This window comes from Nycticebus coucang, chromosome 24 (genome assembly GCF_027406575.1).
Source record: "Nycticebus coucang isolate mNycCou1 chromosome 24, mNycCou1.pri, whole genome shotgun sequence".
NCBI lineage: Eukaryota > Metazoa > Chordata > Mammalia > Primates > Lorisidae > Nycticebus > Nycticebus coucang.
The window spans coordinates 32494461-32518420 of NC_069803.1; the positions used below are offsets into that span (position 1 = coordinate 32494461).

General features: G+C 50.9%; 1 protein-coding gene and 1 pseudogene across 3 annotated transcripts in view; both read right to left on the bottom strand.

The window, feature by feature from the left end:
* PYGB (glycogen phosphorylase B) overlaps positions 1-20651 on the bottom strand; it is a 36631-nt gene extending 15980 nt beyond the window's left edge. For both annotated transcript variants that reach the window (XM_053578214.1, XM_053578213.1), the window contains exons 1-5: positions 20293-20651; positions 9984-10085; positions 6949-7027; positions 4710-4813; positions 1618-1749 (exon numbers count right to left, since the gene is read on the bottom strand). In XM_053578214.1, the coding sequence (XP_053434189.1) occupies positions 1618-1749; positions 4710-4813; positions 6949-7027; positions 9984-10085; positions 20293-20535 (660 nt within the window). In that variant the 5' untranslated portion in view covers positions 20536-20651. The remainder of the gene's footprint in view (positions 1-1617; positions 1750-4709; positions 4814-6948; positions 7028-9983; positions 10086-20292) is intronic.
* A 2629-nt stretch (positions 20652-23280) lies between these two features.
* LOC128576352 (60S ribosomal protein L30-like) lies at positions 23281-23724 on the bottom strand (annotated as a pseudogene). The gene has a single exon (XR_008377354.1). The product of XR_008377354.1 is annotated as a 60S ribosomal protein L30-like (transcript).
* Positions 23725-23960: the final 236 nt, after the last annotated feature.

Consider the following 23960-nt stretch of genomic DNA (forward strand, 5'->3'; position numbering starts at 1 on the left):
CCCCTTTGCCAAGCACCCAGTCTCTGCCTATACTGTCCTCACACATGTACAGCCCCGTGTGCCACCCCACTGTTGTGCCTGCGGGGACCTCCAGGCCAGGCCACACCAATTTCCGGTGCCAACCCAGACTGCAGAACCTCCACTCCACTCCCCTGCCCCATCTCCCCTCTGCTTCAGCAATTCCACGACACTCCCTCTCCTCACTGCCACTGTCCACATCTGCCACAGGCTCCTCCGTCTATTGGTGTCATGCCCACCACCCCTGACACCCCACAGCAGCCCCACAGAAGGCCTGGAGTGTCTGTCAGTCTCGACACCCCACAGCAGCTCCACAGAAGGCCTGGAGTGTCCTCTGCTACCCCCAACACCCGACAGCTGCTCCACAGAAGGCCTGGAGTGTCCTCTGCCACCGTTGACATCCCACAGCAGCTCCACAGAAGGCCTGGAGTGTCCTCTGCTACCCCCAACGCCCCACAGCAGCTCCACAGAAGGCCTGGAGTGTCCTCTGCCACCCTCGATGCCCACAGCAGCTCCACAGAAGGCGTGGAGTGTTCCCCGCCACCCTGAATGCCCCACAGCATGTCCACTGTGTCCTCCCCCAGGCCAGCATGCTCCCTCCCTGACAGTTGCATGGTCCCATCTGACCAAAGGCACCACCTCTGTACAGGTGCCCAAACCTGGGGTCACTGCAGTCCCCAGGCTCTTCTACAGGCACCCTATGTGCCAGCTGCTTATGATTCACGAGGGCACAGCTGTGTCCATGTTACAGAGTCACAGGATTGTGCCTGGGGCCACCAGGACTGCAGCCCCAGTGTCACCTTCCCATCTCCTGCCAAGTGCCCTGTCCCACACTCCTACAGCCCAGTGAGCATCAAGTCGGAGGCAGAGCACCCCAGCGTTGTCCCCACCAGCCCCGCCTTCACGGCCTTCTGCACACCCTGCTCAGAATGCCCATGGGGTCCTCCTCATCCCCCATGGACAGCCAATAGCACTGGGCCCTTCTCTGGTTTTTCAAAGTAAACTTTCTTGAGCCTCTTTGGCCTGTGTGACATGGCTCCAGCCGCTCCAGCTTATGTTTATAAGTACATGTCACAAGGACCACTCCCATCATGCTCTCCCTCCCTGCACAGCAGGGTGACCAGGTCTCAGTGCCTCCTCTCGGCTCTGCTGCGGCCCCTCCTGCTGGCTCCCCTGTGCGTGTGCCTCTCACTGTGGCTTCTTGCTGCTGGGACACATGCCCAGGCTCTGTAGGCAGTGAATGGGCACACAGTATGCTCTGGGGAGGTGTGGGGAACTGCGGGCGCCGGACCCAGGGGGCAGTGCCCTCATCCCATCAGAATACTCTTTGCTCGCCCTTCAGTGACAGGTGTGTCATCAGACAGCCAGAGAACACACAGCTCCTGCTACGCCACACAGCTGGCGCTTAACACATACTTTCCCACTGCTGGGCTGTCCTGCCAAGGGTAAGAACTGGTTATAGGAGGAAGAACAAAATGGTCCCTGCCTGACCCTCAATTATGTCCCCCAGGGAAGCAGTCACACTCCCCCACCCCCTGCCCCTCAACAAACGAGCTGGGCAGCCTGATCCACCCCACTGCACCCTCAGTGCCCAGGTACCTGCGTGTCCAGCCACTTCACGCCGTCAGGGGTGTGCTCCACACGCCCGTAGAAGTGCACAGGAAGCATGTACTCGGGCCGGGCCTTCTCCCAGGGGTTGCCATAGCGCAGCCAGTCGTCAGCCTCCTCCACCTGGAAAGGGGCCGGCAGCCAGGGGCACGCTCAGGAGGAGCTGGCCCGGCCAGCAGGAGCTCACTATCCCACCCACAGTGCCTGGCATGAGGCAAACCTACAGCCCGCTTACCCATCAAGATTCCCATGTATGTAACAGTGACATTTTGGACTAGTAAAGCAACAAACTCACACAAAATCCAGAAATATGTCAGAATGAGGGCACTAGGAATCATGCGATCCGGCACTGACATGGCTCCAGCACGGGGACAGGCACACAGAGCCACCCACAGGACATGTCCAGAGCTGCATTCCCCAGGCACAAGGAGCAGGGGACCAGCCATCCTGGGCTCGGGTATAATTGCAACTGGGTGCAGAGCTTTTTACAGGTTATGAAAAAGTTCTGGAGATAGTGGTGATGGGGAACCCACTCTGAACATACTGAAAACACTTTACATCTCAATAAAGCTGTTATGAGAAAAGAACCACCAAAAGCCACTGCTCTGAAAGTGACACCAAGAATCAGCACCTGCTGGGCCAAGCTGGCAGCCAGTGGCACCCAGGATGCAGCACAGGGGTACACACACTGCTTTGTGAGGGCTTCCAAAAAGTGCCTTAATTTTCCAAAAACTACCCAGTGGCACCCAAGACCAGTAAATATGCAAAACCATTCCCATAAGTAAAATCACAAGTATCCCCTGGCCAAGCAGAAGCCTGGACATTTGAGCAGGAGCGCGCGGTGGGGCTGCAGGCAGCAGAGCAAGCTGACCGGCGCAGCGGCACACGCAGGGTCCCGGGGGCTCATCAGCTAACACGGAGGTGAAATCGAGTGCTTCTTCAAATTAAACAAGCAACCTAGTTAGGATTCTTTGAGGGATTTTCTTTTAATGGTTCTTACCCAGCAGTGAAAAGGCACCAGCAGGAGTCTGGGCTCTGCTGTCAGGAGGTGCCAGGGCTTCCGCCCACCTGCCCAGAGCCCACAAGACCCTCCTGCCTTTCCACTTCCTGGTGGCATTTCCTTGTCTGCTGTGAGTCTCCCCAACGCCACAGCCCAGCCGTCTTCTGCACAGTAATTCCCAAAGTCATCTGCAAGCAGCAGCTTCTCGAACGTAAGAGGCAGCGGGCACCTCCCTTGGGGGCCTGCGCTCCCCGCTCCCTCGGCCTGGGAGCCAGCCATGGGTCACTGGCCAGCCACGGCTAAAGCCAAATAAAAACCATTTCCCCTAATCAGTCCCGGAGAATGCGGGCTGGGAGAAGGGGAGAATTCACATCCACTCATCACCTTAAACTGTCACATAAGATGATAAGAGCTGCAGGAATTAGAACTGAAGAAGGAAAATCATCTGGGCGGGGAAGCAAAAACCTCCAACACCTTCCTGCTCAGACACATGATGCCAAATAGGCATAGCAGGGCCCCTGCTCCTGCCTATGACCAACACATTACACCTGATGCTCCACGAAGGAGTCAGGGCGGGTTGGGGCATCAGCGCCAGCCTGGCAGAAACAGCAAAAGCAGGCTGGGGACTGCCTGGGAGGGCACCTGGGAAAAGTACCTTTCGTTATAAGGTTGGAAGGAGCATTTCTATGAATTCAGCGATGGATGCAAATCAGTGTTTAAGTTTTCCCTTTAGCCATTACTCCTCTTTGCCAACATGTTATGAAATGTGCAGCCTGACGGGGGCACACGCTCAGCCCCAGGCCTACAGTGACATGTCTCTGCCCACCAATCACTAACTTCAGGTACATTTCACAGTAAGCAGCAGACATCAGTACACATTCCCACTAGACAGGCAGTTTTCAACCTGTGGGTCGCAGCCCACAGAAACTGTATTAAAGGCTCGCGGCATCAGGAAGGTTGAGAACCCCTGCACTAGACACAGAAGCGTGAGTCACTGTGACAGCTCGTATGTGTCTGTCTGTCATGTTAAATTCTACACGGTGACATCCGTAAATCCTACAGACGCTGATGGTGACATCCAGCAACGGAACAGATTCTCTGCCCAAACACCACCACTGTGGGACTGCACTGCTCTGATGCTACATGTCTTCTGAAACTAGCCCCAGGCCTGTTGTATCTGTGACTCTTAGGCCCTGAATGATGTTAAATAAACACAGATGAAATATCAGACTTCCAGTCTGCAGAGCTGTAGGAGGGGAGGGCTGGGCCAGGAAGGAGGGGCTGCCTTTCCAAAATCACTCTCTCCATTGACACAGTCCCACCACCTCGCTTGGCTGTAGACCGATGCTTTGAAATTGAGGCTTATTCTTCCCAAGGGCCACTGTACTTTGTATATTGCAGCCTTTAACCCCAAGGATGCCAACTCCTCACTGGTCAGGGACCAAAGGCAGAAGGTGGGAGAAAAACCCACAATAACTGCTTTTCTTTTTTTTTGTAGAGACAAGAGTCTCACTGTACGGCTCTCCGGTAGAGTGCCGTGGCGTCACACGGCTCACAGCAACCTCTAACTCTTGGGCTTACGCGATTCTCTTGCCTCAGCCTCCCGAGCAGCTGGGACTACAGGTGCACGCCACAACGCCAGGCTATTTTTCTGTTGCAGTTTGGCCGGGGCTGGGTCCGAACCCGCCACCCTCGGCATATGGGGCCGGCGCCCTACTCACTAAGCCACAGGCGCCGCCAATAACTGCTTTTCTAACTATTCAAGGTCAACATCCCACCAAGGCTGATTCCTGAGAGCACCATGCCCTTCACTGTTGCTTGGCACAGTTAGAAAACCAGCCCGTGGAGCCCTCACTGCCTCGCTGCAGACAGCTCAGTCCCTGCCCTAATAGCCACCACCAGTCCCCACGCAGAGGCAGCTTAAGAGGAGCTCATGCAGGAACCAAGCTCTCCAGGCTTGGTGGGGCTGCTGCTCAGCCTGCAGTCTCCCAAGGAGCTCAAATATGAGAGCCAAACTGAAGTGGTACCATTTTCTTGTGTCAACGATAACTGGAAATAAGTGAAGAAACCAAATCTCACCCACCTGCCAGCCGTTGACAATCTTCTGGTTAAAAATCCCAAATTCATAGCGGATTCCATAGCCGTAAGCTGCCAGGCCCAAGGTGGCCATGGAGTCGAGGAAACAGGCTGAAAAATCCAATCACAGATCAGTCTGCAGGACAGAGGCCCAGCTGGGATGTGGCCCACAGGGCATGGGATTCAGAAGTCTAACCACGGGGGCCACACAGGTGGGGGACGGTGGGGAGGGGAGAGTCCCATGAAGAACAGGTGACATGAGGGGCCTTTCGGGGCCTCTCAGATAGTCAGCGTAGGCGGGGGCCTCCCCACCCTCTACAGATCCCACCCAAATCCAAGCAGTTCCAATTCAGGAACACACCACGCACCACTCCCTACGCAGCAAAGCCCACCCCACACGCAGCCAGTGCCACGTACTGCATCCCCCACAACTGCGCAGACACTGAGCTCCAGCTTGCCAGGGTCTCCAGGAGGGGCTGGAGCAGCCAGGAACTGAAACAAGGACCATGCCCTCAATAGAGACCAGAAAGCAACCTTGTTAGACTTAGGACTGAGAAAGACGCCCATCCACAGAGTGGAAGTGAATAAACCAGATGCCAGCCCGCCAGGCACGCAGACACCTGCTGGGCACTTTGCTGAGGGAAAGGTCTGCGGGAGACCCTCAGATGTGAGTCCCAGCTCCTGTTCTGGGGACTCACTCTTCAGGAGGCGACAGACCCATCAGGCTACAAGAGTCAGTGCAGCCAAGCTGTTCTCAGGGGAAGCTGGAGGAGCCAGCAGCCTCCCTGGCCCAGGCTTGGTGAGGTAAGGCCAGGAACTGTGACTAGGAGTTGAAGGGCCCAGGACACCCCAAACAGAAGCAAGTCTCAAAGGCCAGGGCAGGCACCAGCCGTGAGGTAAGGTGGGGAACTGGCCACCTCTGGGTAGGCAGGAGCCTCAGGCTTCCCTCAAGTTTAAGGGCCAAAGTAGGAAGACAGCAGAAATCAGGTGCATGTCACGGAGCTGGGGGTGTGGAGGGGGCTGAAGACCCTCACAGCTCACTGTCCTGCAGGGCTGCCAAGGACCAAAGCCTCCTGCTCTCAGCCCCCAAGACGGCCTCAGGGAGGGAAGGGGGCCACAGCCTGGCAGGCCTGGGTTCAGTGCACTTTGTGAACCACAGCATAGCCCTGAGTTTGAGGAGCCTGTGGAAGGCACATTGCCTTTCACAGCCAGAGGTGGGTGAAATTTTTCTTTCACTTCTTTACTGAGACAGGTTCTCACTGTGCTGCCCAGGCTGCAGTGCAGTTCCGTCATCACGACTCACTGTAGCCTTGAACTCCAGGGCTCAAGCAATCTTCCCACCTCAGCCTCTCAAGTAGGTGGGATTACAGGTGTGCACAACCACACTTGGCTAATTTTTAAAATTTTTTGTAGAGACAGATCTTACTTTGTTGAACTCCTCGTCTCACATGATCCTCCTACCTTGGCCTCCTAAAGTGCTGGGATTATAGAGGTGAGCCACTATGCCCAGCCTGAATTTTTAAATATAGATTCACATGCTGGTTTGTGTGAGAAAAACTTGTTGCATTTATAATTCTGGAATATTTAACTTTAAATTTGAAAACCTAAGAACACCTGTCCCCCATGGATAAATTTTAGGGCATGAATTCCCTTTGCAAAAACGTAACTCTCAAAAGAGAGCCGGGGCCAGGCCATCCAGTGAAATCAAATCTCACTGGGGCTATTATTTCTACTGCTCCCTCTCTCCAAAAAGGCCGGTAAGAATACTTAAAAGAGAAAACAATAACAAAACAGATGTGTGCTCGAACACAGTGCTGTGAGGGGGTGGTGGCTGAGAGCAGTGGCTCTAATGCTCCTGGGCAGTCTGGTTTCTGTGTCAGCATGAGGACTCCAGCCATAAGCAGGGCCATGCTCATGAGTCACGTTTCGCTCCCTGTCTTTCTCCTAGTTCCTGACCTTTGGACCCTGGAAAGTGGTCAGCACATTGGGAACCCCTCCCAGCACCAGCTCACCCAATGCAGGCAAGTCTGATCTTCATGATAATTATGAAGCGCCCTTTTGTATGAAAGAGAACATGTGTGTTTCTTAAAGATTCAATGTGAAGAACACACAGGCCTGTCCATGCTGAGGGAAGTCGATTTAGCCTCACAGGTGGGGGCCAGGAACATGCCTGACTCTGGCTTCACCACACGGCCACCAACCCAGCCCACGGGCCAGCGGAGCTTGTCCTGGACAGGTACGGTTACCTGCCAGCCTGCCCAGGCCCCCGTTGCCGAGGCCAGCATCTTCTTCTATCTCCTCCAGCTCTTCCAAGTCCAATCCCAACTGCAAACAAAAACAGAAGCAGCACGTTAATGTTACTTAACACTGTCCCTCAGATGATAGGCTGAAAGATGTTTAAGTCTTGTAAGTTTCTACCAAAAGCTAAAGTTAAGAGTCTGCTTAGCTTAGACTTAAAAATCCAATGTTAAAATTCAATGTTAAATCAGTGCGTGGAAATGAAAAGTTTCCAGTAGTTAAAACTTCCTAAGTGCCGGGTATGGTGGCTCACGCCTGTAATCCCAGCACTCTGGGAGGTAGGGGAGGGTGGATTGCCTGAGCCCACAGGTTCGAGAACAGCCTGAGCCAGAGCGAGACCCTGTCTCTAAAAATAGCCAGGCATGTGGTGGGTGTCTATAGTTCCCAGCTACTTGGGAGGCAGAGGCAAAAGGATCATTTGAGCCTAAGAGTTCCAGGTTGCTGTGAGCTAAGACGCCACAGCACTCTTAACAAGGCCCCCGTTGCTGACAAAATGAGACTGTCTGAAAAAAAAAGAAAAAGAAAACCAGAAAGTAGAATGGGGGCTGTCAGAGGCAGGGGGGCAGAGAATGGGGAGTCACAATTTAGTGGGTACAGAGTTTTCGGTTGGGGCAGACACCAGGATTAGAGATGGGAGGCAGTGGTGGTTGCAGAACAACATAAATACACTTCATGCCACCATGCTATACCCTTAAAAATGGTTACGCTTGTAATTTTTTTTATGTTATGTGATTTTGCCACATTTTTTAACTGAAAAGAAAAAGCAATTGACCACAAATCTGAGGATTTATTTCTGGACTCTGAATTCTCCTCCACTGGTCTGTCTGAGCCAGACTGCAATCTTGGTGTCGACCACTTTGAGGCAAGTTTTGAAATTGGGAAGTGTGAGTCCTCCAATTTTGCTCTTTTTCAAAATTTTTTGGACTATTCCGGGTCTCCTGCATTTCCATATTGATTTTAGGGTGAGTTTGTCACCCTAAAGTGACTCACCCTAAAAGTGAGTACAAAGAAGCCAAATAGGGATTATGCTGAATCTGCAGATCAGCCTGGGAAGTACCAAAACCTTAGTAACGTCAAGTCAGCCAAGCCAGTAGCACAGGATGCCTCTTCATTTTCAGGTCTTGGTTTCTTTTCTTTTTTTTTTTTTTTTTTTGAGACAGAGTCTCACTATGTTGCCCTCGGTAGAGTGCCATGGCATCACAGCTCACAGCAACCTCTAACTCTTGGGTTTAAGTGATTCTCTTGCCTCAGCCTCCCAAGTAGCTGGGACTATAGGCACCTGCCACAACACTTGGCTATTTTTCTGTTGCGGTTGTCATTGTTGTTTAGCAGGTCCAGGCTGGGCTCCAACCCACCATCCTCGGTGTGTGTGGCTGGTGCCCTAACCACTGAGCTATGGGCACCGAGCCAAAAAAATTGTACAAAATTTAAAAGGATACATTCTTAACTTTTATTTTCTAAGTTTCTATAATTAACACACTATTTATACTATAAAAATTATAAACTTATTGCAAATTTGTGGTGTAACATCCTCTAAAATCATTACCATATGTTGAGAACCATATGGAAAAAAAGTTTCAAAAATTAACATGTGGGGCTTGGCAACTGTAGCACAGTGGACTGGTGCCAGCCACATATACCAAGGGTGGCAGGTTTGAACCTGGCCTGGGCCAGCTAAACAACAATGACAACTGCAATAAAAAATAGCTGGGCGCAGGGTGGTGCCTGTGGCTCAGTGAGTAGGGCACCGGCACCATATACTGAGGGTGGCGGGTTCAAACCCAGCCCCGGCTGAACTGCAACCAAAGGATAGCCGGGCGTTGTGACGTGTGCCTGTAATCCCGGCTGCTCAGGAGGCTGAGGCAGGAGAATCGCGGAAGCCCAAGAGCTGGAGGTTGCTGTGAGTCCTGTGACATCATGGCACTCTACTGAAGGTGGTAAAGTGAGACTCTGTCTCTACAAAAAAAAAAAAAAATAGCTGGGCGTTTTAGCGGGCGCCTGTAGTCCCAGCTACTTAGGAGGCTGAGGCAATAGAACCGCTTAGGCCCAAGAGTTTGAGTTGTGAGCTGTGATGCCACTGCATTCTACCGAGTGCGACACAGTGAGACTCTGTGTCCTACAAAAAAAAAAAAAAAAAAAAAAATTAACATTTGTTACTATGCATGCAACTGTGAAATCTACAGAAGGCAGTAAGCACTGGGACAGTGTGTGCACGGAGCTCCGCACGGACACCCTGCACTAACACACAGCAGACAGACCACGGGCTGGGGTAACTTCTGTCTCATTAGGTAACTTTGAGCATAGATTCCTGTTTGAGGAGAGAGATTTTTGTCCCATCTGGCTGTGCCACTCTGTGCTCCAGACACATCTTCATGGCATCCTTCAGGGGCAGACAGGAGGCTCTGGCCACACCAAGCCACCTCAACTATGTTGGACTTGCCCCCCAAAAAACCCAAACCCACAGAAGCACAGATGGTGGAGGGACAGCTCTGCCCAGACCCTCTGTGTGGGGGCAGACAGATCAGACTGAGTGGCAGCAGCGCAGCACCTCTGCCAGACTGCAGGGGATCACGAGAGAATTAAGTCCAACATGAACAACCAATGAAGAACTAATGAAATGCAGTTTTTATTCTGATCAGGGCAATTCTGTGGTGGGACGAGCTCCACAGACTATCTTAGGGGTTGGGGAAAGAACCCAGAGGTGTGAAAAGTGAGTGGAAATGTGCTAATTCCAGCCACTTTCGTGGTTTAGTGTTCTCAGTCTGCCCCCGGGGTGGGGGTGCGAAGGGTTCTAGAAACCTCACGCCTGGGCATGGCATCCAACCCAGTGCTTGCACTTGGCATGCCCTCCCCCCACCGATCCTGCTCTCTCCCCCACGGACACCCCACCGTGCTCCAAGAGGGGAGCGCAGGCACGTTCCTAGACAGCGCAGAAGTAAAACCTCCAGGCCCCTGAGCCCCCCAGCAGTCAGCCTGCCCGTACCTGATAAATAGCTTCGTCACAAGCGTTCTGCAGCCCCAGGTTCACCATGGTGTTCTGCAGCGTGCGGCCCATGTAGAATTCCAGGGAAAGATAGTAAATGCGCTGAGGAGGAAAAGAAAGGATCTCAGATTTCTCCTTCCAGCCCCACACGTTAGGAAGATGATGGCAAGGAAGGGAGTCACAAAACACCCAGAGAGAGGGCGGCGCCTGTGGCTCAGTAGAGCGCCGGCCCCATATACCGAGGCTGGTGGGTTGGAACCCGACCCTGGACAAACTGCAAGAAAAAAATAGCCGGGCGTTGTGGCGGGCGCCTGTAGTCCCAGCTACTTGGGAGGCTGAGGCAAAAGAATCGCCTAAGCTCAAGAGCTGGAGGTTGCCATGAGCTGTGACGCTGCGGCACTCTACCCAGGGCAACATAGTGAGACTCTGTCTCTTAAAAAAAACAAAACAAAAAACAAAAAAAAAACCACCCAGTGAGGGTGTTCACTCACGCTGACCGCAAGTGCAAAGAATGGGCTCGCTCACTTGCCAGCCAACCAGGGGCCCCATCCAAAGCACAGCACTCTTTTCCCTGACCTTCTTCACTCCCCAAGTGAACAGAAACTAACGTAGGGGTGCAGGACAAGTCTAGTGGCTGGGAACAAGGCTCCCGGAACTAGACAGACCGAGGTCTGAACTGAGCTTGGCTTCTCACCAGCAGTGTGCCTGTGGGCAAGTTACGTCTTCATGTCTCCTACACACCTGCAACAACCCAGTAAGGTCAGAAATATCTTCAAGTATTCACACAGAGCCCTAAGCACAGCTCCCAGCCTTCAGTGAGCTTCAGTGCAGCCAGCAGGTGCCCACGGCCCCTGCCTGCTGCCTGCTGGCTGGCTCTGGGGCTGTGCTGCATTCCAGCCCCGCAGTAGTGAGGTGCACTGACAAGGACACCAGCACACAGCCCTCCCAGGCACCTGGGAGTTCCCCACAGTCCCCAGAGCCACTGGACGCTGAGTGGCCGTTGCTCAGAGTCCAAAAGGTTCTGGCTGCCATACTGAGCCATCAGAAGTGAGGACTGGGAAAAAATAGGGAAGGGGAACAAATGTTCCTTGCAGAAGAACTCCAATAGATAACAAAGGATGAAAGGAACAGGGAACCACCGGGAGACCACCACAGGCACAAGGGAGGAGGCAGGAGGTGCTGCTGGATTCGGAGGTCAAAGTCCAGAACCAGCAGGGCACTGCACACCCTCAAGGGTCGCCCCCCAGTTGACTGTGCTGTTGGGACAGATGTTCACACTGCCTCAGGCGTTGTTCGTTCACTCCAGGAGGCAGGGCTGATCCTGGCCCACAGAGGGCCAGGATTTTGATCATTTGAGCACACTACCCAAATTCTGGCATCCTTCAAATCACAGAAACACACAGCAGCACCTGCCCCCAGCTGACTTCTCGTCACCTTGGACTTCATTTACGCGACACTCGAACCGATTTATCAAAGGTTCAGAGCACCTGCCCCTCCCACAGAAGAGGCCTCAGCAAGCAGAGTTCACGGCAAGGGTGAAACACACTGAGACCCGCAGACCCAGCCCTGAGAAACACAAGGAGTTGAGACTCAAACACACTAGTTTCCTCTTTCCTACTTACACACGAGGCCTGTTTGTTCCCCACACATCTGCTTTTGGAGTTCTCCCCCAGAGGTCTTATAAAAACCAGACAGGTCAGAAATATGAATACGATGTTTTCCTTTGCTTTCAACTGTAGATGTGTATTTTCAAAGCTGTCGTAGTCTGAACTATTCTAACTCCTACCTAACCAGCATTGTGGGAAAGAAGTTTAACAGCTGATCTCCCAAGAGCTTGACTGTCTCTACTTGTCAGGGATGGTACTGAGGCATGAAATACGGGGGCCTGGATTAGAGGCTTGCAGTATCTTTAATTTACTGTCCAGGTCTAATGCACACATCCAGGCTCTGCAAATATTTCTTCAGCCTCCTGCCCCAAGGCACTGTGAGGGCCCTGCTCCGCCTTAGGCTCTGGACGTGGGGACTGTGGCATGTTTTATTATTTGGGGTTTTTTGCAACTTCTTTTGAGAACTTGCATAATTTCCTCAGATGTGTGGACTTCGTTTTTCCCTGAAGATGGTAGAGTGAGAGCACCAGCTGGAGGAGCAGCAGGAGCAGCCTGGGGAAATGCAGATGCGCCCCCACCCCTACCAGGCAGTGCTGGCCCTCCCAAATACCCACATCAAATCCACCTCCTGGAGGACACAGGGACAGGCTTGGATTCACAGGGGCTGGTTCTCCTCCCAAGACGTGTTTTCGAGGTGAGTTGCAGATCCAAATAAATCAGCAGATGGCAGTTCTGGAAAAGCCCCTGTGAAGGCCTGGGCTTTGTCTAAGTGCCGGTACTTTGGGCCACCTAGGCAGTGCCAGCTTCCTCTCCCCTGTAGACTGTGATCTGCTTCAGCTGAAGGACAGCACTATGAGAAGCCCTTCCTCTTTCCTATACAGTCCTCTCTTGCAAGGTGACCATAACAAGTGTTGAGTGGCCTAAACCCAGCCTCCATTATTCTTTACTTGGGGTTATTTATCACATGCAAAGCCTACGCACCCGGCAAATCATGGGAAAGCATGAACAGGGAGCTCTGCACAGAGAGATGACGGCATGTTCAACACAAACATTACTCAGCACACTGATCTAAGGACATCTGCAGGGTCAACGGACTCTCCAAAAATAGAGTTTAGTAGCAATAGGTACAGCCTTAATTTTGTTCTTTATAACAATGGAGATAAATAGGATGGGGCCTGGAAAAATCTCCAAAGTTGTTTCCCTTTCCTGAAAGGATTTGCAATTAGCAGAAGTGTCTAAACACCCTGGTAGAAAAAGAACAAATTTTTCTAACATTCAAGACAGCAAAACAAAGAGAGGGTGAAGGGGTCACTTTCACCAAAATAAAGGGCTGACATGTGGGCAGCTTGGTCTGAAAGGACCTCATGCCCGGGAAAACTCAGGCACTCTCCTCTTGCCCCAATTCTGTCCAAGTCACACCTCCACAGACCAGCTGCCCCCCTGCGGGGCCCACATGCTCCAGGGCAGACTGCCTATCCCTGCTGCTTGGGCACTGTGGACAGGGCAAAGCTGGGCCTGACATGACACAGGGACACGTACCACTGACCCCGCTCTAGGCCAGAACACGACGTTCCACCAGTCTCTGGGTGGATGCCCAGCCTGTCCAGGAGTGTACCTCAGACATCTTCCAGTGGGAACCGAGGCCAAGAGGAAAAATGCTGAGAGGGTCGTGGGCCTGTCACCTGCCACACCCGACCGCATCTGAGGGTGTCCCGCTGCGGGGAGGTCACCTGCAGAACAGCTCCCGGGGCAGGGACCTGTGGCCTTCTCGTATCAGATTCTTCGTTTTTAAGCACCAAAGGAGGCAAAAAATGCTACATCTCTCTCTCTGCTGTCTCCCTATTAATAAAAGTGTCTGTTCTGCAAAATTTGGATTCACCCAAAAGGCTGAACTTAAGGACCAGAAGGCTGCAGGTTACCTGCCCATGCATGAATTGGGAGGCTCCCCCACAGGAGGAGGTGGCAGCCTTTCTTTTTTTTTTTTTGAGACAGAGTCTCACTTTTGTTGCACTCAGTGGAGTACGGTGGCATCACAACTCACAGCAACCTCAAACTCTTGGGCTTAAGTGATTCTCTTGCCTCAGCCTCCCAAGTAGCTGGGACTACAGACGCCCGCCACAATGCCTGGCTATTTTTCGGTTGTAGCTGTCATTGTTGTTTGGCAGACCGGGGCTGGGTTCGAACCCGCCAGCTCCGGTGTGTGTGGCTGGCACCCTGGCCAATGAACTATGGGTGCTGAGCTGGAAGCGGCAGCCTTTTTCCCAACATGAATCCAGGGTCTTCTCTTCACTTCTCTCCCAAGACGAGAACACAAGTCTGTTTGCTCAGTCAAACTTTTGAAAATATAAAATATAGAGCAATTATACAACTTAAGAACCTATGGGGATCTTAAAGATCGTCAGTTCTGCAGGAAACCTACCCTTCTGGGCTCCATGACTTTCCATCTTCACTGTCCACTGTCCCCTGCCTCCATGTGGCTAAGCTCCATGTAAAGCCTGCTCATTCCCAACCCAGAGCACTGGGAGATAGATAATGGAAGTCTTTTCCTTATCAGCAAGGACAAGCCAGGCCCTAATCAACTTACATAAAGTGACCTGGACCACAGCAAAGCATCAAAGTATTTATAACTAGGAGGTGTTTTTAAACAGACTAATTGCTTGTGTCTTTCATTTTAAATGCTTGAAGGCTGAGATAAGCCACTTAGCTACACCCAAAATGACATGACACGTCATCCCTACTCTACGAGATCCAAATGAAGGCACGGTTACCTCTTCTGTTGTCTAATCATCTTTCTAAACTTCAACTCTTCCCTTCATCTTTCCTAAGAACTCTATTTTATGTAAGGCAGAGAGAAAGCCAGGTCCCATCTCCTGGGGTTTATCTGCTTCAGGTTTTAGACTGTTGTGGGTTTCTAAATGGCTTAAAGCCTCGCTTTGTTTAATGAAATAAAAAAATTATAGGTATAATATGAGACTTTCAGAGTTCTCTAAATTTTCTAATTTGTATTTTTTTTTAAATTAGAGATGAGGAGGGCAGCGCCTGTGGCTCAGTGAGTAGGGCGCCGGCCCCATATGCTGAGGGTGGCGGGTTCAAACCCAGCCCTGGCCAAATGCAACAAAAAAATAGCCGGGTGCTGTGGCAGGCACCTGTAGTCCCAGCTACTCGGGAGGCTGAGGCAAGAGAATCGCTTAAGCCCAGGAGCTGGAGGTTGCTGTGAGCTGTGTGAGGCCACGGCACTCTACCAAGGGCCATAAAGTGAGACTCTGTCTCTACAAAAAAAAAAAAAACAAAAATTAGAGATGGGGGCCTAGGCTGGCCTGGAGCTCCTGGGCTCAAACAATCCTCCTAGCTCAGCTTCCCAAATAGTTGGGACTAACAACTGTGCCAGCACACCTGGCCCCACTACTCATATGCTTTGTAAGTGTATACTTACATTTATTTGTACTTCTCATCAGTGGGACAGCTGGTGACACTGAACAAGCTCTGCAGGTGACAGCACCACACTGCAAATGTGAATGTCCAGGGTTTGATCACTCTCTGGTTGTGGAACAGAATTTCCCTGCTTTATGGAGGGAAGTTTCTACGGGTGAGGGGGCAACAAGGCTGCAACTTATGTTCATGTTTCAGAGAAAAAGCAAATTTATATAGAAAGACAAAATGACCTAACTAATATGTCAGAACGTTAACATCTAGGGAGTCTAGGTGAAGGGTGTTTAAGAATTCTTTGCATTATTCTTGCAAAAGTTTTGGGAGTCTGTAAAATAAAGTTTTAAAAAAAACAGCATTTAGGCGGTGCCTGTGGCTCAAGGAGTAGGGCGCCGGTCCCATATGCCAGAGGTGGCGGGTTCAAACCTAGCCCCGGCCAAAAATCCAAAAAAAAAAAAAAAAAAAAAAAAGCATTTAAACATGGCTGAAATACAGGCGTGAAGTCAGTTATGAAATTCCCTAGACACAAATGGTCCTTAGGGTCACTCACCTCCCTGCCCCCACAGATTCAGGTCCCCTAGGGAAGAGAAAGGACAGTGAGGCTTGTGCACAGAGAGAATGTGGGACTGGCTCAAGGGGGAGCTCAAGTCCAGGGCCTGCTGGATACGGGGCAGCTGGCTGCAGGGGCTGCTTCACAAGGCCTTAGGCTGCCTAGATACTGTGACCTGGTAAGACAGACACATCTGATCTCCCTGGCCCAGTTCCTAACACCCTTGTAAGTGGTAAGAGCTATGAAAATGGAAAGAATGTCTTTTGTTATTCCTAACAAGCCTCTCAGGATGGTGGCTGGTTGGCAAGGGAAGCAACCTAGTGACAACAGGACTGGAACTTTCAGGCCCACCCCTCCCACCACCACTTTCAACCTCCAGAGAAGGGAGAGAGGCTGGAGGTGGATTTCATCACCAATGGCCAAAGACTTCATTTATCATCCCTAAACAATGAAGCTTCCATAAAACCCCCAAGAAGGGGGCCAGAGAGCTTCCCTCCAAGACTGTGAACACAGGGATGTGTGGGGAGCACGGGACTCACACGGGGGAAGGAAGCCCCAGCAGCCACCCCCATGGCTTCTTTCTGCACATCTTCATCCCTTCTGTACATCTTCATCTGGCTGTTCCAGCACATCCTTCACAATGAACTGATAAATACTAGTTAAGCGTCTCCCTGAGCTTGGGGAGCCACTCAGCAAATCCCCAAATCTGCTCAGAAGTCAGAAGAGAGGCCCAGACCTGTGACTGGCACCTGAGGTGGGGCAGTCCTGTGGGCCTGAGGCCAACTCCACGTAGACAGCATCAGAATCGCATGAGCTGCACTGCAGGGCACCCAGTCAGTGTCCACTGACAATGGGAGAACTGGTTGGTGTGGGGGGAAAAAAACCCACACGGAGACCTATTCACATCCAAAATAATGTTACTATAAGGGCCCTATGGTCCAGCCACACTGACACATAAAATTAGCTACCATAGTCCACCTTACACAAAATACCCAGAACAACTGGGAGTGCTAAAAAGATTCTACCATTAGTGGTTCTACCACTAACTAAGACAGAACCACAGGAGTGGGGTCACAAGGCAGCAGGCTGCATGACCCAGCTCCAGGTCACCTTCCTCTAATCCTTGGGGCCAGTCAAACCACAAGATTAATCATATTCATTGTGATCACTGTATTAGGAATATCTGGGACAGCAGTCTGGGCTCCGTGGTAGAGCCACTTTTCCTTAATCTACTGCTGTAGTCTCACAAAGAGCTTATAGGAATAAGCCACGGAAAACTGATTATTCCATCTACTGCAGAGCGCAGATTGGCCATACCCCACAACATATAACTTCTGCTTCACAAAGACCCACAGAATAAATCCCACTCCTGCCCAGGGTAGCCATCACAGTGGGGACCCTATGACTCCTGTAACGGGGCACCATCTACTTTGGCTGCCAGGACTTCTGGTCTCCCATTTGTGTTCTGACCTTGCACCTGAATTTAATGCAGTCTCCTGCCCTCAGTCTCACCTCAACTTTCTCAGAGGCCCTCTACGTATTTGAAACTTTTGGGGTTACATCTTACAATGTCAACATAAAATGGAAACATTTTATAACAAACACAAAACCCTAGCATTTTAGAATAGCAAGGGACCTCAGAAATAGATTACTTGCTCAACTCCCTTCCTTTTTTTTTTTTTGAGACAGAGTCTCTCTATGTAGCCCTTGGTAGACTGCTGTGGCGTCACAGCTCACAGCAACCTCAAACTCTTGGGCTTAAGCGATTCTCTTGCCTTAGCCTCCCAATTAGATGGGACTACAGGTGTCCGCCACAATGCCCAACTATCATTTCCCTTCATTTTAAGGATGAAAAAATGGCAGGGCATAGTGGCTCACACCTGTAATGGTAGCACCCTGGGAAGATGAGGCGGGAGAACTGCTTGAGCATAGGTGTTTGAGACCAGCATGACCAAGAACCAGACTCGCCTCCACTAAAAACAGAAAAACTAGCTGGGCATTGTGGCAGGCGCCTGTAGTCCCAGCTACTTGGGAGGCTGAAGCAAGAGGATCCCTTGAGCCCAGGAATTTGATGTTGCTATGATGCTATGGCACTCTATCCAGGGCCAAAGAGTGAGACTCTGTCTCAAAAATAAAGACGAAAAAACTGAGGTCACAGAAGTTAAGATCCTTTCCAACCCATGCTGCACAGCATGAACAGTAAACCAAGGCCTAAAAGGAATCTGAGCTCATGTGCAACCGTCTCTCCATCTCTCCCCACCCAGCAGAGTCCCAGGCTCTGCAGTTTCAGGCCCCACTTTCCTCTCCACCTTCCCATTGCCTGTTCATTTCTTTAACCCACAAAATATCTTTATAACCAAGCACTGCCTTTTGCCAAGAACAAACCTCTCAATTTTTTGACTTGCCAGGTTTTTTTTAGTTGCTGATTTGCCAGGCAGATTGCCTGAAAAATCTTCCTCTCAGCACTCCAAGTTTATGCTATTTACCAAAAACAAAGGGCTAAGAATCACGAAAAAAAAATAGGGTCAGCAAGAGAGTATTTTATGTAATAAAAATAAGTGTTTCGGGTGGTACCTGTGGCTCAAGGAGTAGGGCGCGGGTCCCATATGCCGGAGGTGGTGGGTTCAAACCCAGCCCCGGCCAAAAAAAAAAAAGTGTTTCTATCAATACAGAAAAATGATGTAGAACATGAAAACTTTCAGCATTTACAATGTTATTACTAGATGAGTTAACAGTTTTTTTCCTTCTGCTTCGTTTTCCAAGTTTTCCTCCAGTACTCACAAGGTCTTGTATACATTTTAAAAATACAGAAATAAATAAATGCATTCTATTTTATTTATAGCTATAAAGTGTCACACTACCACAATCTACAAGGTGCTGAACAACCCTGATGCCATTTCTGGGGCTGAGGTTTACAGAGAGGCCACCTTCCTCAGAGGCTCTGGCAGGGCAGGTTTCTGGTTCAGTACCAGCAAACATGTTAACTTTTCCAGAAAAAGGACTGTGAGCTTATTTTCATCACAAATTAGCCAAAGAAGCACTTAAATTCCAATGTTCTACTTTTACAAGGCCTTCCTATCCAGAATAGGCAGTCTTCCATTCTAGGGAGTGTGGTTTCTTTAAGAGAAAGGTTTCCAGCTGGGGTAGACTGTACAACAGTCCTCTCTCAGAGGATGAGAAAACCTGTTTTGTTTCAGTAACGAATTCTGTTTATGAAGGTCATTTCCGTAATCCCTGAGCACATCACTGGTCTCTTCAGGATCTCATTAAACTCTCTAACAGGAGCCCGAAGGTGTGGAGCTGTGCCCTAGTTTAGCTCCAGGAACGTGCACAGCCGCTTACTTGTCATCAGTGGCCTGGGCCATGAAGATGATGTGCACCAGAGCACTTCCAATCGCAGGGGATTCTGGGGAGCCACTGCCTCTGGCCAGTCTCCCTGGCAAAGTCATCTCCAGCCCTTGTTTTAAGCTTTTTGCCCATTTAGTGTCATTTCTATGTTGTTTTCATACTACATGTGAACGGGCCCACTTGGCTTTCTACCAAATCTGTCCTTCTTACCATCTCTATTTCAGGAAGAAGAAGAAAAAAAAAGAGTAAACAGAATAAGTTTGGAAAGGCAATCAATGTGTAGCAATCACTGTATTAAGTACACCTTAATGCTCTACTAAAATACGCTAAAACATCATCAGCAATGCAACTGCCTAAGTGTATCCTACAAATGAAATCTTTGCAAACTGGCTTGAGGCCTGCAAGTGTATCCTTTCCTCACCAGTTTCACTCTTCCTTAGTATAGAAGGGAGACAGAATTCTCTCTTCTCTAGGGCAAAATAAAACGGGCAATAGGGGACTGCCCGGACCCCACTGTCTACCAGGCACATTCATTGACTTTGTAAGGCTGTCCATGAGAAAGTTACAAAGCTTATGAATGAAACGGAAAGGCTACAAGACTGTATCTGCAACATACACTCTGTTTTTTAATGTGCATGTAGATTTAGGAATACATAAGTATGAGAAGGGACATACACCTCTATATGTTTTAACCTGGTTAAGAGTAATGGGTGATTAAAAATGACTTTAATGTATTTTAAACCAATTTTTGCGAAATATAAAAAGAAGTAACATTTATTAAAACAATCTCCAGGATCTTTAATGCAGTAAATTTCTCCAAGGAAGGTATGGGAGCCTCAGAAACAGAGCCTTCTGAAGAGACGGAGAGAGAATCTCCGCGCTTAGGGCCCCTCGGGCTGGAAACAGGCATCTTTAATGATTTTCTTCTACTCAGCCCAGACCCCAGAAAGCCACCAAATCCCCGCTTCCAACCCGCAGGCCTAGTTCCAGGACCCCGTTCTCCCACACAGTTACAGGAAAACAAAAGGCTGGGGCAGGGAGCGCGGGGAGCTGCGGCCTGCGGAAACGCACCGCGGGGAGGAGGCCGAGAATCCAGGCCCCCGGCCAGCGCGGACCCCGCGCAGAGGACGCCCGACCCCGGGTTCCAGGCGATAGCCGGAAGCTGCCCCGCCCCCGCCGAGGCTCTGAGCAGGCGGACCCCAGGGAGAACTACAGCGGGAGGGGCAGGGGGGTGGTCGCCCCGCAGCGCCGGCCGCGCGCGCGTCTCCCGGGGAGGGCGCGTGGCTCCGCAGTCGCTGCCCCGAGGCCTGCACTCGGGCCCGAGCCGCCCCGGGAGCCGAGCCCCGTCCCGGTCCCCCGCCCCCTCTCGCCGCCTCACCTTCGGGTCGCGCTCGTAGTAGTGCTGCTGCGTGCGGATCCAGCGGCCCACCAGGTGGTCGCGCACTGTGTGCGCCAGCGCGAAGAAGTAGTCGCGGGGCGTGGCCACGTTGCGGTCCTTGACCAGCGTGAAGTGCAGGTGCCGGTTGAAGCTCTTCCGCACCTCGGCCACGTCGCCCAGCCCCGCGATCCCCCGCACGCTGATCTGTTTCCGCTTCTCACTGTCCGTCAGAGGCTTCGCCATCGCGCCAGCCCAGGTGAAGGAAGAGGAGGTGGCGAAGGACAGCCAGGACGCGCAGACGCCGAGGATGCTGCGGCGGCTGCAGCGCTGGGGACTGCAGAGCCGGCGGGCTGCCACTGCCGCGCCTGCGCACTGCGCGGGGACGGGGCTGCGGGAGGAGGGGCCTGGAGGGGGCGGGATCTGCGGGAGGCGGGGTCTGAGGGAGGGAGGGGCCTCCGGGAGGCGGGGGTGGGGCGTCCCTTCCCCACCGGGGAGTGCTGGAGCCCTAGGAAGCCCACGCCACCCGGGAGCTGGGATTTGCCTCCTGATTGGCGAGCCACCAACGCCTGGTAGGCACAGTCTCCTGAGTCGGGGGTGGGAGTGGCTTTGAAAATACCAGTTTAAAGAGTAAAAGTTAGTTTCCGCCAAGAAAGTGCCAATCAATCCTCAGACTCAGCCACAGGCTCTCGGAGAAAACCCGCTGCAAGTCAACCAGAGACACTGCTTCCCACAAGGCTGTGACACAGCCGCAGTCGAGTGTCATCACGACCCCCACTCTCGGAAAAACCTCGCTCCCCAAGTGACACACCGGCAGACACTCTGCCCTCTGAAATTACAGCAGGAATTAGCGTCTCCAGCCCAGCCCAGGGTGGAGCCCCAGGTCTGGACACGGCCTCCCACACAGCTCAACACCGTGGTCCCCAGGAAGCTGGACGGGTTCACTCTCCAGACCAGACCTGCTGAGTCTGGGCCTGTGGGATCCTGCATCATGGCAGGTCCACCTGAACTGCACCTTCCCTAACCCCGCAAGAATCTGCCTTCCCTTTGTTCTCGGGAAGCTCTCTCTCATTGCAGTGGGTCAGTAAATCCGATTTCGTGGGGCTGCAGGTTTGCTCCTGGTGGTCTGGGGCTGAAGGGGCTGCAAAGCTTGCCAAATTTCATGGAAGTCCGACTTGCCCACAGGTGATGTCATAAAAGTCCAGGTGCAGTGGTTTTCCTGGTGTGTGCTTTCAAAATTGTTTTCTTACCTGGAGGCCCTTCCAGCTGCAGGCTTCTCTGGGGGCAATAAATTTCAAATGCCTCTATAGCCCACCCAGCTCCAGCTGGGGGACTGGCTCCTGCACTACATCCTGGGGATTCTGGAGCCAGGAGTGAACTTCAGGCCCCGCTGGCAGGGCTGTGGGGGCCAAGCATGGCCAGAACTCTGCAGACCCACAGTCAGAGTGGAGTGGCAGTTGAGAAGTCATAAAAGTGATTGTGCCCTGTTATCTCTTGTACCACTCTGGGGAAATACGTTTCAAGGAAAGCTTCAAAGGACAAAACAGAACTGTACAAAGATGTTTTCTGCTGTGATGTAGGTTGTAATGAAAACCTGGTCAAGGCTCATCCACCCACCTGTGCTGCTCATTGGTGGGATATCTCAAGGTGTGGGTTCATGGGTTATAGGTGGATTTAAAGATTCTCCAGATGACAGTTGGCTGAAAGACTTAGGCTCTGTCTTATAAACCAGAGGTCTGGGAAAAGGAATGCTGAGTATAATAAGGGTCCGTCAATCAGAGACAACTACAGGACATATGCCCAGACCCAAATGGTTTTTCGTGTATATTAAGGACCCCTCATTAGGCCTGTTAATGAGTCACAATGGACATCTCTAAGAAGGGAGGGGGCATGATGAGGCATGTCTGATCTCCTTCCTCGTGGCTAGCAACTCAGTTTTAGGGGATCCTGTTGGCCAAGTCAGTCAGCGACTGAGGGGGACTCTTAAGATTTTATTTTAGTTCACATGAGGGATACCAGAATATGCCACCTGAAAGTATACCTCTTTAGTACTGGATTAATTCAAGTGAAAAACCACTGGGATCTAACAAGATTCTTTGCTTAAACTTCAGTTATGCTTTAAAGGTAATGTCTTTCTTATCTCCATATAAGGAAAAGCTCCCCCAGATAAGGAAGAGAATTGCTAACATCCCCCACCAATGGAGAGGCGGTGACTCTCATCTGCAAACAAACCTTCCCAAACAACCCCTGTTTACCATGCTTTTCCTGGTCACCTTCCATTAGGGTTTAAATATCCCCTCCAAAACTCATAGTAAAGTTTAATTACCATTGTGACCATATTAAGAAGTAGGATCATTAAGAGGTGATTCGGGGGCGGTGCCTGTGGCTCAAGGAGTAGGGCGCCGGTCCCATATGCCAGAGGTGGCGGGTTCAAACCCAGCCCTGGCCAAAAAAAACAAAAAAAAAAAAAAAGAGGTGATTCGGCCATTAGGGATAAACTAATGCCCTTGGTTAGAAGGGAATGGGTTGTTATAAAAATGAGTTTGGTCCTCTCCTGCTCCTCCTCTCCTGCTCTCTTGCCCTTCCGACTTTTTTCCAGGGGATAGTGTAGCCCCAAGCCTCACCAGATGCAGGTGCCACACTCTTGGGCTTCCTGGAGCCAGAAAAGCAGCCCTCAGAGAAGCTGAGCTGAAGCAGGACAGCTGACCCAGTCTGCTCAGCTCACATTCTTCCACATACACCCTTCCCCTGTGATTATCTAGTTAAGGTTTCTAGGTGATGGTCAGGATATTTGTCTCAGCAGACTGGAGGAGGCAGTCACACATAGACAATAGGTGTTGTGATATCGCTAGAATAAAGGTTACTTTGGTGATATGTTTTTAAAAATGATTCTCTTAGATATTTTGTTAAAGTGAAAGTACCTTTCTGTTGTTTAAACAGTTTACATTGTCAGAATGAAGACTACTTTTTTTTTTTTTTAAACAAGCTCTAGCAAGTTTTATTAAAGAAAAAATGTACATGATTTACTTTTCACCAGTCTGTTCTGGCATGCTTCTAATGATATCAGAGTCACTTGGATCAATGATGGCCAGTGTGCATACTCTGTGTATTTTCCACATGCTGTGCCCAATTCAATATTATTGCCACTGTAGTGATGAACACCAGTTTTGGCTAACATGGCATAATACTCTATTTCAGATTTCCTCAAAGCTGGGCAGTTGTTGGCGAGGATGACCAATTTCGCTTTGCCTTGTCTGATCATCTTCAAAGTCTGCTTGTAACCCAGCACATACTTTCCACTTTTCATAACGAGCTGGAGCCTTGAGTTGATCGACTCCAGCGACTTTTTCGTCTTCTTTGCAGCCACCATCTTCCTGCCCTAGATGCGCGACGGCCCCCAACCAAGACCAGCCGCCAAGATGGCCGGGGAGTGAGAAAGGACAAGACTACCTTGATGTTATTTCCTATCAGATAAAATTAAAAATTTCTAGATTTGTTTCCTTGTATTTCATTATAAAAACTATTAGACTTGTCAGAGAACAGAATTGAGAAGCTACTCTCGCTGTTCTCCAGAATCGCTGGCCTTCTGACAAGTAAAGCTTGTTTGAATCTAAAACCTCGTCTCTGCATATTGGCTGAGCAGTGACAGGTGGCTGGACCCTCTTTGTCCA